This window comes from Henckelia pumila, chromosome 2, assembly GCF_033568475.1.
Source record: "Henckelia pumila isolate YLH828 chromosome 2, ASM3356847v2, whole genome shotgun sequence".
Taxonomy (NCBI): Eukaryota; Viridiplantae; Streptophyta; class Magnoliopsida; order Lamiales; family Gesneriaceae; genus Henckelia; species Henckelia pumila.
In genome coordinates this window covers 190,634,246-190,649,547 of record NC_133121.1, presented here as the reverse complement: position 1 = coordinate 190,649,547, position 15,302 = coordinate 190,634,246, and the positions used below count along the sequence as shown (strand labels likewise).

Below are 15,302 nucleotides of genomic sequence, written 5' to 3'. Positions count from 1 at the left end.
TATGTGAAGATGGTGAAGTTATTCTTTGTCCGGAAGTACCATATCTAAGTGTCATTGGTGCCCTTATGTATCTTGAAAATTTTACTAGACCTGATATATCTTTTGCGATTAATTTATTGGCAAGATTCAGCTCATATCCAACAAAGAGGCACTGGAACGGAATTAAACATATATTCCGTTATCTAGGAGGAACGATAGATTTGAGACTTTTATATTCAAAAGATACCAATCAAAGTATCATTGGTTATGCTGATGCTGGATACTTATCTGATCCACATAAGACACGTTCCCAAATCGGATATGTATTTACTCGTGGAGGCACTGCAATTTCTTAGCGTTCACAGAAACAAGCACTCGTAACAACTTCGTCAAATCATGCCGAGATTATTGCGCTACATGAAGCAAGTCGTGAATGTGTTTGGCTAAAATCAATGACACATCATATCCAAAATTCTTGTGGATTTTCAGTAGACAAGAAGCCTGTGACACTATATGAAGATAATGCTGCATGTGTTGCTCAAATGAAAGAAGGATACAACAAAAGTGACAGAACCAAACATATCCCCCCAAAATTCTTTGCTTACACTCAAGAGTTTGAGAAGAATAAAGATATTGAAATCTGTTATATTTAATCAAGTGAGAACTCATCAGATCTCTTAACAAATGCACTTCCTACGACAATATTCAGAAATCATATATATAACATTGAAATGCGCAATCTACGAAATATGTGAAGAATCACTCGTGTTAACATGAGGAGAAGTTTACGTGGCTGCACTCTTTTTTCCTTTCTATGGTTTTTATCCCACTGAGTTTTTTCTAGTAAGGTTTTTAACGAGGTAGTATAAAAACACGTAATTAATACAATCACTATATCACGATCATCATCACAAGGGGGAGTGTTGAAAATATATAATATTTATAGTTGAATGTTGAATGTTGAAAATTGAGTTGTAAAATTTTGAATATTAGTGTGTGATGATGTAGATGATGATGTATTAATTTTTGGACTAATCTCCAAATGAGATCTATAAATAGGTCTCCCTATTTGTGTAAAAAATCACAATTTAAGAAAAAAGATTTTATTAAGCGTAGAGTTTGATATATTCTGAGTTTTGGAATTTTTTACTTTTTACCATAAATTTTTACTTTTTCAAAACAATATATAAATGGAAAAAAATTTACAACTTAGCAGACTGATCGAGGTATACTCCGCAACTTGTTTGTTATATATAAATATGCATATATAGTATTTGACTCATTCAATTCATGATTCATACTTTACTACTTTCTCCTCATAAAAATACAATAATATCGAATGATACTATTTATCATTTAGCCACAAGAGAAGAATAAACATGATGAACTGAGCATTAAAGATTAATTTTACGTAAATTTTTAGCACCTCATGTAGCTTCTGCAAATTCATTTAATCTCTTGAACCACAAATTTCACCAATCCGCCGTGTAATCTCCGCCATCACAGGTCTTCTCTCAGGGCTCTGTGAAGTGCAAGAAATAGCCAAATGCAAGAGCTGCACCATTTGTTCCTGAAGATTCTCATACTCTAGTAACTCGGGATCAAACACTTCGATCGTCCATTTTTCTTGAACTACCGATCGCACCCAACTAGGGAGAATGATCCCTTCTTCTGTCAAAGCATCGTCTGGCGATTTACTCGTGAGAAGTTCGAGCAGTATGACACCAAAACTGTATACATCAGCCGGCTGTAAAGTCCTGCGTGAGTCTGTTACTTCTGGAGCTCGGTAGCCGTCCATGTTGGATGAGGGGGAGACGACTTGTGTTAGGCCTTGCTCGGATACACGTGCATAGTAGTAGTTTGTGAGGAATATGTTTGATGACTTGATGTTCCCATGTGTCGTCCCAGGGCCGTTGGAGTGCAGATATTCGATGGCTCGAGCTGCCCCCAGGGCGATTCTGCTCCTGATTTCCCAAGATAATGGTTGCTTCTTGTTTCCCACTAGTGATAAAAATGTTTGAGTCCACGATTAGATAACAGTTCCAACGAGAAAAAAATGTAGAGAGGAAGATGGTACGTGTTATTCAACCAAATATATGAAGCATAGCATTTAAACATGGTCAAGAACAACAATTGGATTGTCACTGAACCTCAAAACTACAAATTTCAATTTTAATTCAAGTGGAATTCTTTACAAGGGCATGAGTTTGCATATGCCGGTGGTCGAAATTTTGCCAAATTTTGTGTTGCCAAACTACACAAAGGCAAACTAGGATCAATATATTCACAAATGACATATTAGCGATAACTAGCACATATCAGTTGTGGATCACAGCATAGTCAGAAATATGAGGCAAAAGCAATGTTTGATGAAAAAAGTATTAAAGAAGCTAACCATGCAAAAGTGCAAACAAGCTCCCATTGGGCATCGGCTCGTAAACCAGAAGCTTCTCTTCTCTTCCATAAAAATAGCCTCTGAGAGGCAACAAATTCTCATGAATCAACGATCCCACATCTTCGATTTTCGACCTAAACTCTTTCTCAGAAACAACGACATTTCTCAACCTCTTCACAATCACTTGAGCTCCATTCTCTAAATATGCCTTATATGTCGATCCAACTCTACCCTTTCCCAAAACTTCAGCCGATGATTTCAACAGGTCTTGTAAAGTGAATGTATTAACATCGTCCCCGATGAATACCAATCCATCACTCCCACCATTCTTGATTGCCATTTTCAACCTCTGATCTGATGTGTATTGGCTTGAAAATATATTGTTCGATTCCATTATATTTTCCTCTGGTAAAATAACAGGTTTCCGGTCCCAGGATTCGTGTTCCGTCGGCTTGACAGGGGAGGGTGGCATCGGAGACCTCTCAGCAGGAGAAAGGATATCTCCAGTTCTGTATTTTCTCCGTAAAATGAACAAAATCATGAGAATTGAAAGCAACCCAACAACTGATCCAACCGAAATTCCGGCTATTGCCCCACCTGAAAGGTTGCTTCCATCTTTGGCATTTGAACAGGAAACAAGAACTCCACCACATAGAGAGGTTCCTATGAAAGATTGAGCAGAGAAACCATGTAAACGCATTGGAATCGATCCGGTTAACCGATTAAATGAAACATTGAACTGCCTCAGGTTGTTGAGGCCACTCAAATCAGGGAGTGATCCAGTGAATTGGTTGTTTTCCAAGTACAATGTTCTCAAGCTTGTTAACTCGTTGAACCCGGATGAAAAATCCCCAGAAAAATTGTTTCTTGCTAAGTTCACACGTACAAGATTGGTCAGAGTGAAGAAACTGCTTGGAATTTCACCGGAGAAGTTGTTGCCTTGCAGGTGAAGATCAATCAGGTGAGTGCACAAGGCCAAGTCGGAAGGCAGCGGGCCGGAAAGCGCATTGCGCCTGAGGCTGAGGGCTCGGAGTTCGCTCAAGTTTCCGACAGTGTTTGTCGGAAGCTGCCCGACTAGGCCGTCGCCTGGGAGTCGAAGACCGATCACGCGGTTGGTTGTGTTGTCGCATGTTACGCCTTCCCACGAACATGGTGTGGCATCAGTTCGGTTCCACAGTAGAGTGCGGCCGCGGATGGCGGCACGGAGGCGGAGGAGGGCGGTGCGATCGTTTTCGAGGTCGGAGAGCGTCAGATCAGAGAGAGTTGAGAGGAAGAGGAGGAGGAAGTAGAAATGGTGGGAAACCATTTGAGAGGAGGTTAGGAAGTTGGAGTGAAGGCAAGAAATTTAGTTGTGTTTTTTTCTTCAAGATGCTCTCGTGGTCAATACATTAGTAGGATATTAATGGTTATTTATTTAATCGAAAATTGAAATTATTGATATATTACCAATGAAAAATTTGAGAGAAGAACATTCAATGAAAATTTCAAATTGGATGGATTTGGGTCGTTATAGATTGATTCAAATATACGTGAGAGTCAATGGTCGCCACCTTCTTTAGTGCCAACTTGTACGAGTCAAGAACGTGACGTTCATTGACCGATGTTTGAGTGCATTTTGGTATGAAGAATGTAGAATTTATTAGTTGCTTTGGGCAATGTTTCTAAATTTTTTTTTAGATATGATACTTTTATCATAAAAATATTTAATAGTTTGATATTAGCGTTCATTGGCATGTAAGGAGTATAAACACATAAAATAATTTCTTTGTTATTTTTTAATTTTTTATAATAATTTTTTATGTTATGAGTTATCTTAACGTCACTGAAATAGTACGGAAGAAGTTTTACTAGATTTTTTGATCAATAAAGAACTAATAAGATCGGATTTGTTTTTGAAAGTTCGAATGATAAAAGTCTTTTACGTCTCATCATCTTTTGTTTTCATAAGGTATTACAAGAAGATTTGATGAGTACAATCCTTAGTACAAATCCATTTCAACAAGGACTTACTTTTGCCTGCTAAAACTCCTAGACTCATAACTTTGAAACACTCACAAATGAATTGGTTTTGGGAAAAGACTATTTTCCAAAGTTTTACAAAATGCTCACTCTTCTATTTATTTATTTATTTATTGATTTTTTTAGAGTGTTCACTCTTCTATTTATTACAAGTAGATTGTAAAGAGATAAGTCTTAGGTACAAAGGATCTTGAAGTATCTAATGTATATCTTTTTGAGTGTACTGGAATCACTTTCAATTTCAAGAAGAGGAGGTTTGTGATTCGATATAAGGCTTGATGACTTGAGTGTCTGTCTTTCTTGAAGAAGCCAAAGAGCTTTATATAGTTTTTTCTTTTTTCAACGTTAATAAAACGGCTCTTTTAAAACTCGTTTGTTGTACCTGTACCAAAAAGTATACTTAATTTCAGCTTGTCACTTCTTTCATACTCAAAATAGAAATAGGGAATAAATGTATGGTACGGTGTTGGAACATTTATGATTTTGCTTTCGACAAAATACATAGGCAAAATCATCAGGCGTCTGACTTTGTCCACGACTGAAATTGAAAAAGTAAATTGAAGATAGTTGACCAGTCTTTGAGCTAAAACCACGACTGGACTAGCAAAGCTAACTGGATTCAGTTGTGCAGAGATAAACTGAATTATCAAGACTGGTAGCCACTTGACCCGATCAGTTATAAAAGCTGATACTTTGAACAAACTAAGACTGAAGTCATAAAAATACCTCAGCTATTGGGTAAAGTTTACTGTACAAGACTGACACCGCCGAGCTACAGAAGCATCGGTGTACTTCATGTCAGAGAAGGTACAAGATAGCAGACAACAAGTCAAACCAATGGCTAAAGTTTGAATCAAGTTATTGTTGGAGTTGGAAGCAATAAATAAAAGATTATTTGAAGCCAAAAATAATACTTGAGAGTGAACGCAACAAAAGACAAGTGATCAACTCAAGATCTATCAAGGTAACTCCCACATCATAGCAGCTCACACTCAACTGATATAAAACACACTTTTTAGAATATATTTGATCAAGTGTAGGATCAATTTGTGCTAAGATATCGAGTTGTAATATCTTTGTAATAGATTAGTTGAGGTGCTGTAAAACTCGTTGTAAGATGAATCAGTCAAGGTTTGCATTTAGTCGAGAGGCTAGGAGTTTTGTGATAAGAAGTTGAGTAATTCCTAGTCTTGGATTGAGGTGTTGCAAAGTTGTTGTAATACTCAAAGTCTTATATTGGATCCTTCCAAAAAGAAGAAGGGGTGACGTAGGAGCAGTTGTTTCTATGAACATCCATAAACAAACTCTTGAGTTCTTACATTTAAGTCTTCCTTTTTTTTTTTACTCCATATTAAGCCATTTTGAGACATTGTTCTAATCTGACACTTGACCTCCCGAATACTTAAATATATTTGTTGGTCAATTGACATGGACAGTCGAGGAAGAAGCAATTAAGTTTTCAACCACAACTGAACTCAACTTTACAACTGCTGGTGGTCTAGTTCTTAAGAGCCATTCATCAATCGATCCCATCATACTGTTCATTTAATGTGTTGTACTATATTTCAGGATGGCTATTTAGAGATAAAACTGATATTTAGTATACTTATCTATGTTCAGACAACTCCCGAATGTCGACTTTTGATTTTTAGATCATGAGTTGGCTACAATTTTTCTAATGTGGTTCTTCCAACTTTTATATTGAAACTTTTGAATACTATATCTGTTTTCTAATGTATTTATTTTCTACTGAAATTTGAATACTCTTAGTTTGCTAACGTTCTACTGGTTTTCAGTAAGCTTGGGGTTCTACTGGCCAATATCACCAAAACTCAAAATACTTAACAATTTCTCCATTTTTGGTGATGCCAAAACCTAGCATAAGGAAAATATAAAAAAGCCAAAGAGATCAATATTTATAGAAAATCAGTAACCTAAAATTAGTTATAAAAAAAACTTCAGTATCAAAGCAAAAGTATTTAATCAAGAAATAATAGATTGGTATTGTTTGGATTAGCCATCTGAATGTCAACTGGATCGAGATTTAGTCCTCTATCTCCTTTTTCTTGATTGAAATTGGCAGCAGATGCGGATGATTCTGGTGGTCTTTCCCCCTTTTATGCACCAAGATCCACAATAAACTGAAATAGATCAGCAATCTGAGCAAAAATGTCATAATATTTGGTATTCGAGGGGTGAATAGACACATAATGAAATTGAGTAGTTTTAGTGATTCCTTTGATATGATAATTTATAGTTATGAGAGAATTAGCATTTTTGTGACTAGAAGCAACAACAGATGCTTTCCCAAGAAGAACTTATATATGAGAAGTGGAAGCATCCCTACTGAAATTAGATAAAATTCACTTGAAATTTAGCAAACTCTTCGTGTATTTTCAAAAGATAATCCATGGAGCGGCTTGAAAAGAATGTTTCAACAGATTTATCTTTTAATTGGTCATAATGAATTTCCTTGACCAAGTCGTGCATCCCAATACAGCTCCGCTTTAGATCATATAAATCAACAAATACTGTTGAATTCAATTCAAGAGATGAAGGTGGAGTGTCTTCTCTAGCAGTTTTTGCTTTATCTCTTCGATGGTGGATGTTTTATGCTCAGAATTTTCAGAAGGTGGAAGACCAGAAGAGCTTGGATTTGCAAAGAAAAGAATTAAGGCAGTATTTGGATCTGCAGGGAGCTCAGGTTTTGCATCAGCGGTTGGAGAGGCAGAAGAAAAAGTATGTCCCAGAGGTTTTTCAAGGAGAACAGGTTCTGCTGTCTCTTGATTTGCGGTAGCAGTAGTCGTCATTTCTTGATGATAAGCCTCATAAAAGAGAGCAAGATCCGGAATGAGAGGTTGAGTAATAGAGATTAATGGTACTTATGATGAAGCAGCAGCAGTACAGAAAGGCTTATGGTAGACCAACTGGAGAAGGTTCCACAGTAGCAGTATGGTCATGAGAACTAGATTCTGGAATCGTGCTACAAATAGTAGAAATATGATCAGTAGGTGCAGAGCCACCAGCCTCAACAAAAGAATAGACCATATCTTCTACTGTTGAGAGTTCCCTAACGGCCATAAAAGAGTATTTATGTTGTGCATAGGTGTAGGTTCAGGAGTACTGGACACAACATCATTAGGAGAAGTTGTGCGTTCCTCTACTGATTTGATTTGGAACACTTCTATTGCATGCATTCTAGATCCATCGGTATTAGCATAACTTGTTTCCATATTTAGGACTTCCAAATCTAGAGTCCTCAATATTATCCAAATGAGTAATTAATGCATCATCCTGATGAGAAGTAGGACTTTGAGGATCAAAATTGGCACGAAGAATGACCAAAACCTTTGAAAGTTTTTCAACCTTCAATTTATGTAGAATATAATGAAATGAAAATTAGATTATATCACCGATTTAGTTTCAGTAGCACCAAACACTTGTTTTTCACAACGCAGAGCCTGAATGAACTTAGATTTTTCACCTTTGAACACTGACAAGTGCTGAATAGTACGAATATGTTCCCATTCATCAAAATATGCACTTTCAGTGGTAGCATATTTTTCAAATTGTTCCATATTTAGATCAACAACAGTTTTAATAGGAGATTTTGTATCATCGTCCTCATCCTCATCAAGAATGGTAGTGAGAACTGCCTTGCCCTTTCCAGTAGGGTCATGGTGAGAGAATCTGATGCGAGTTTTTGGGTAGAGGATCCGTGATAACTACTATAGGAAATGGGCGAGTGACAAGATGAGCTTGGATAGAGCTCGTCCCAGGTGAAGGTGTTGGATATGGGACAGTGTGAGCAAAAACCTGATGCAGGAGTAGTAAATCGTCATCCTTGGTAAGGTTTGAAAGGGTAGTGTGAGATAAAAACCTCACTTTCCATGCATTAAAAACATTTTGACACCGCAAGGGGCTGTTGAGTTCGGAAGGTCCGAACATGGATCGGAAGGTCCGAAATGACACTTGTCCAGCCCACCATGACACATGTTTCCTGCTAAGTTTGGAAGATCCGAACTGGTTTGGAATGTCTGAACTGCTCCTACTCCTTCCAAATTATTCGGGTCCCCTGGACCCTCCCTACCATTTTTGGATGTTCCGAAGCTGATTTTCCACTTATGTTTTTCGAAATAATGACTCCTGAATCATTCTTTTGCCACTTTTAAAAGCACTGTCATTTTCTAACATGTAAAATAGAACTCGGGTTACTACATCGACACTCTTGGTTAATATGAGAAGGAACTGCTCAAAGTCTACCATAAGTGTTTGATAACGAGGATGGGCAAATGGTTCTGATGTTCGGAGGCCATCAGATGGTTCTCGGCAAAAAACTCTTCTTTGATCTATTTTTTCTGCCATCTAAGAGGGTGTTTGACCGAGCTTATTAAAAACAACTTATAAGTTGTAAGAGCTTATAAGCTGTTTTAGGAGCTTATAAGCTGTTAGGTCTTATTTTAAATATAAGTTGTTAAAGTGCTTGGATAAACTTATTTTAAACAACTTAAAGATGTTGATGTGTTTGGTATTATAAGATCTTTTTAGTGTCAAAATTACGAAAAATGTATAATAATATGAAGGTGATGTAAATATTATATATATATATACGAATTTTTTTAAAAAAATTTATGTTACATGTTAAACTTAAATAAAAAACTATTTTATATTTTAATTTAAAAAAATCTTTATGCTTTGAATTTTTTTAAAAATGTTTAATGTTATAATATTTTTAAAATTGCTCAATAATATCTTGATAGTTTTGTTTTTTTAAGTTCTAAGAAAATGATAGAACAAAACCTTATTTTAAATTATATATATATATATATATATATATATATATATATATATATATATAGCAAATTGATTAAGGTGGAAATCAGTATGAAGCTGGAAGATTTAAATCTATTAAAATGAAGAAGTCAAAGGCAAATGAAAATCTGGGAGAGAAGAAGTTGAAGGCTACGCGAGAGTAGGCTTTATTTGTGTAGGTAAAGTTAAAAATGGATGGAGGGCATGGTGGACATATGTGAAAATATACAGGGATAATATTGAGAAGCAAAATATTAAAATAAGATTTTTTCTTAAAAAATTAGGGGTGTATCTACTTTTTTAAAAATAGCTTATAAGATGTCAAACAGCTTATTTTGATAGCTTATACGCTGTTTTTTTTATAAAAAAATTACCAAACACTTTTAAACAGCTTATAAGCTATGAAACAACTTATTAGCTGTTTTCAAGAGCTTATAAGCTCTCCCAAACACCCTCTAAGTGCATTACCAATCTGTCTGAAGTTCCAGCCGTTGACGTTGAGGAAATGCGTACACTGTTCTCTGCGTCTGGACAGCCAATCAAGCTTTCATAGGCGAAGAAGGAACTGAAAATGGAATATCAAGTTTTGGCTGATATTGTGGCCAAAGGGCTTCTAGCCAAAGCTGGCTCCTTTGTAGCAATGATGGCTGAGTAGTTCCATTCCATGAATGCAATCGTAAAGGGGATCAAAGTCAACTGGAGACAAATTCTCTACAACATCTTCAAGGAAATGATGTTATCTGGAAAGCAATATTTCGGATTTGCATTTCAAATCATTCGGCTATTTGATGATGTTGGAGTGCCTTTGCCAACTGCAACCCCTCTGGTAAAATCAAAGAGGTTGACTGCTCATAATATCATTTCTCTTAGAGCAAAGGGTCAGCCAACTGTCTCAACTGAGGAGACTATGACTGAAACTTCACAAGTGCAGGCTCCAAAAACTTCCAAGACCACCAATAAAACTAGCCCTGCAACTACCAAGCCTAATCCCAGGACCAGGAGACAAATGGTCACCCATGATAGTGAAGATGAAAAGGTGGACGATCCTACCATGAAGCCACTGAACAAGAAGGATAGAACCACTAAGGCCAAGCCTACATCTTCACCTGCCATGTCTATTCCCATGGGAAGGGAACTGTTCATAGCTGATCCTTCACAAGCTCAAGGGATGAATAAAGAAATCGTGGACCCTGATCCACTCTCTGCTACTGCTGGATCTAGCTCCCAGGGGAAAGAAAAGAGCAAATAAACTAGGATGGCTACCAAAGAACCTTTTCAAATAGTGAATGAACCAACCATTCTTCCAGCACCGTGTGAAACTGGACCAATTGTGAGAGATCCAATCGAACATACCTTCTCTGCATTGGATTTGACAGAAGAAGAAGAAATGAGAAAGCTATATGTGTAATGACCCGGTTCCATTTTTATAAGATTAATAATAAAATGGTTAAACATGGATTAGAGACTTAATTTGGAATTAATTAGACAATTTTTGGAATTTTGGCTAATGGAAGTTTGGAGCGTCCGAACTCGGGATCGGAGGGTTTTAACCCTTTGGAGGCATTCATCAGAGGATCTGAGGCTTCGAACATATCAGACCGTCTAAACCTAGGGATTGGAGCGTCCAATCTCAGTTAGGCCATGCAAGTGTTGAGTTGTCAAGGTTGAACGAACACGCAACAGTTCATACCCTCCGAAGTAGGGATCAAAGCATCCAAACTGTGCATGCAGTGACGTGTTGCGCATGCAAGGATCAGAGCGTCCGATCTCCACCTATAAATAGGCCCTCCAAGATTCATTTTTTCACACCAATTCCAACCTCTCTCTCGGTCTTTAGTGTATTCTAGGTGTTTTGGGGGTGTTTCCAGCCTCTCTAGGCTTGGTCCGGAAGTTGGCGAGGTGCTCCGGAGTTGCAGCGGAGAGATGCCAAAGTTCTAGGGCAGTCGTCATCAGTGGGCTGATGACGGACGCAGGTATAGCTCTTGCTCCTTATAGTAAATAGGGAGTATGCTATAGCTTAGTTAAGGCTTTTAGAATAATATTATAATGCATGAGAACTTTGCATTGTAGTGCGGACTATAGGCTTGGACATAGAGATGGTTTATTTGGCATAGTATATGAGTTACGAAAGTACTATTCGAGATATCCAGATTGAGTATGTATGTATTATGTGTTTTCATGTATTATGTGATTGCATGATTTATATGAAACAACATTTCATGACTGTATGTTGCATACATGAGCATATTGATTTCATATCCTTGAGATATCCTGTAGTATTAGGGCGCTCACCCTATGAATTGAGGATGGTTGGATACATAAGTCTTGTGTTAGGTCATTGTTATGGTTGGACACTTGTACTAGTATCAGGTCACTATTATCCATTGGGTATAGGAGCCACCTCCTAAGGCGACGGCGCAACGTGCTATATACCCTGGGCCTGGTTTATGAGTTAGTTTCTTGACCTGAGTGTCTTGGTACCCAGTTAATTTGAATACATGCACACTTAATACCGTATACTCATACTCTCGTACTGAGCGTTTTATGCTCACGTACCGTACTTTGTTTTTGGAAACCCTATTTCATGGGACAGGTTTGCGTTTGGACGAGGCGGTTGGTTCCAGGAGGGCTTAGGCTACAGGTTTCCAGGAGAGATATCTGTCAAAGCTTTAAGTTGTTATGTATTGGGTTAAATACTTTTAGATTCAATATTGTTGTATAACAATATTTTAATTTTTGATTATGGTTTCTGCTGTTATTTTCTAATTATTTGATTTATTAAGTTAAATGTATGCTTAAGCTTCTGATTAGTATGTAATCACTGATAGGAGTCGTTTTTATGTGTTTTTATTGCTTGTTTTGTGTTTGTTTTGCTTTCGTTTTGTTTACAATTTGTCCGTTCTTTTCCATTCTTGTTCTTTATATTGTTTTATTATGTTCGTATTCACTCCTCTGGTTTATCTATTTTTATGGCAGGAAATCACCAAGAAATGTCGATACTTGGTGGGAAGGTGATGCACAGTAGAGGCCATGAAGATAGAAAAAGAAGAAAGGCAAAATTCTGGAAACGAAGAAGGGCGCGCGGGCGGCCACTATCTACCGCGCGGGCGCATACACGGTTGAGAAAAACAGTAGCGCAAGGAATTTCGAGGCGCCCGAGCGGCCATATTCTACCGCTCGGGCGCGGTCACGTATTTTTGAGACAGTAGCACAAGGAATTTCGAGGCGCCCGAGCGGCCAATTTCTACCGCTCGGGTGCGTCGCGCAGTTTTTAATTTTTTTTATTATTTCGAGAGTTTATTTCGGAGAGGATTCTGGGGAACGATAAATACAATTATTTCTTTAGTTTTTGAGGGTTACACGGGATGCATATCAGGAGACTACCGGCGGCTGAACGCTTGAGATTTCTCTTCTCCGTTGGGAGTTTTTCCTTTTTTTCTTCTTCTGAATTTTTATATTGAACATCTTGGAGATTGAATTTTTGTAATGAATTCTAGTAGATAAACTATTATTTTGTTGGAATCGAGGGGATCCTAATCCCGAAACACTGTAGTGTGATTGAATCACCGGACGTATTGGGAATTGATTTATGTTTATAATTGATTTTATCATGTTTTTCTTTCTATGTTAATGATTAGCGACCTTTAACATAGATTCGTAAATTATGAATTGCTGTCGAGAGATAGGTTTATAATTAGGACGAATGATATAATCCATGGACTTAAAATATGTATAGAGATATGGTATTTAGTACATGTTGATAGCCATAGACCACCAGGTTGAAAGTTGTAGAATTCATAGAACGCAAAGCAATCAGTCGTGATAAATAATTAGAGAGATTTAATTATTTCACTGATTTGATTAGTTTGGCATCACCTCGAGAGAGAGTGTCAATGTTATAGGAACTTCTGTTAAATTTATAAAAATAAATTAAGTTCCAATCGTCCAGTTCAATTAGGGAAAAGGTGAACCGAAATTCCAACAAAATCATTTTGAATTGTTATTCCTCACTCTGAGATTTGTTGGCTTGGTTGTGAAATTTAAGCTAATTTATATTGATTTTTAATTTTAGATGTTAGTTAATTCACAAATCACTTTTTCGATACTTTGTGTAGTTAAAAATTGAAAAGACAAATTATTTTCGTTAGTCCCTGAGGACGATACTCGTATTCAGTATATTATATTATAACTTGAATCGTGCACTTGCGATTTATTCGAGCTTAATTGATAGATATATTTACGTTGATTTTTCGTGGTAGTATTTGCTCGATCAAGTTTTTGGCGCCGTTGCCGGGGAATAAATAGATTTTAATTTGTTTGATTTGATTTTTCTCTATTACAATTTTAATCATTCTTTTCCATCTGTGGACTGCAGGATTCTCTTGCAGTACATGCAACACTCACCTGAAGGACTATTGCCTTTTGATCCAGAAATCGACAGAACCTTTCACAGAAGAAGAAGGCAACAGCAGCAAGAAATGGAAGGAGAACACGAACAAGAACCACCAGTTTACAGATCCATGATGGATCTTGCCTTACCAAATATTGAAGGTGCTCGACCAAGCATTATCCGGCCAACTGTAGCAGCGAATCACTTTGAGATAAAGCCGGCGATTCTTCAAATGGTTCAGAACACGCTTCAATTTGGTGGAAGTGTCATTGATGAACCCTATGTGCATCTCACAAATTTTTTAGAAATTTGTGATACATTCAAGATACAGGGAGTTTCAGATGACGCTATTCGTTTGCGTTTATTCCCTTTTTTACTACGAGACAAGGCGAAAGCATGGCTAACGAATTTACCTGCAGGTTCCATAATAACTTGGGATGATCTGGCTAAAGCTTTCCTCACCAAATACTTCCCACCATCAAAGTCAATGAAGCTGAGAGCAGACATCACAACTTTTTCCCAAGGTGAACAGGAAACATTTTATGAAGCATGGGAACGCTACAAGGATCTACTGAGGAGATGTCCACACCACCAATTACCAGACGGTCTTGTGGTACAAACTTTTTACTATGGACTTTCTCATTCAAATCGTACCATGTTAGATGCAGCTGCAGGTGGGAATCTACTGCGAAAGTCGTCGGAGGATGGTTATGAATTAATCGAGGAAATGGCAACCAGTAGCTATCATCCTCAATCTGAAAGGAGTGGGGCCCGGAAATCAACTGGAATTCATCAAGTTGAAGCATTCACATCTGTGGCTGCTCAACTTGAAGTCATGAACAAAAGGATCGAGGAACTGAGTGTAGGACATTCGGCAATGCAAGTGCAAGAAGTATGGTGTGAAAAATGCGGTGCAGAGCATTTCACGAAAGACTGTCAAACATTCTCTCAACCAGAGGGAGTTATGGCAAGCCACATGGGAAATCAGAATCGCCCCAAGAATGACCCATTTTCGAATTCGTACAATCCAGGGTGGAGACAACATCCGAATTTTTCATGGGGTGGACAGAATAATAAGCCGTATGGAAATCAGAATTACAGCAGGCATCCTCAAGAGGAGAAATCAAGCTTGGAGCAGATGATGCAGAAATTTATATCATCTACTGAAACCCGTATGCATAATCAAGATGCATCGATCAAAAATCTGGAGAATCAAATAGGTCAATTGGCCAAATCAATTTCTAGCAGAGATCAGGGTACTTTGCCGAGCGACACTGAGAAGAATCCGAAGGAACAGGTGAAAGCAATTGAATTAAGGAGTGGAAAGACGGTCGAGCCTGAACAAAAAAGCGAGAAAGAGCCCGAAACGGGTACATAAAAAAAAACTTCAGGTAAGTCATCTATCTCAACACCCCCACCCACTTCACAATCAAAAATCGTTGTGCCACCACCTTTTCCTGCAGCTCTTAAGAAGGCCAAGCTAGACTCTCAGTTTGGTAAATTTTTAGAAGTGTTCAAGAAATTGAACATCAATATACCCTTCGCCGATGCACTGATGCAAATGCCAAGCTATGCGAAATTCTTGAAGGAAATCCTCTCTAACAAGAGGAAATTGGAGGAGCATGCAATGATAAGTCTGACAGAAAATTGCTCGGCACTGGTGCAGAACAAAATCCCACAAAAGAAAAAGGATCCAGGCAGTTTCTC

General features: G+C 37.6%; 1 protein-coding gene and 1 non-coding gene across 2 annotated transcripts; both read right to left on the bottom strand.

Annotated features, from left to right (window-relative positions):
* Window positions 1-1,229: 1,229 nt before the first annotated feature.
* Window positions 1,230-3,750, bottom strand: LOC140882963 (probable inactive receptor kinase At1g48480). Its single transcript, XM_073289234.1, has 2 exons — window positions 2,375-3,750; window positions 1,230-1,980 (listed from the first exon to the last, which is right to left on the bottom strand). Exons 1-2 carry the CDS (start codon window positions 3,678-3,680, stop codon window positions 1,430-1,432), a joined length of 1,857 nt encoding a protein of 618 aa, XP_073145335.1. The 5' UTR covers window positions 3,681-3,750; the 3' UTR covers window positions 1,230-1,429.
* A 10,335-nt stretch (window positions 3,751-14,085) lies between these two features.
* Window positions 14,086-14,192, bottom strand: LOC140885835 (small nucleolar RNA R71). The gene has a single exon (XR_012151249.1). It is a non-coding gene; the product is annotated as a small nucleolar RNA R71 (small nucleolar RNA).
* Between the last annotated feature and the right edge of the window lie 1,110 nt (window positions 14,193-15,302).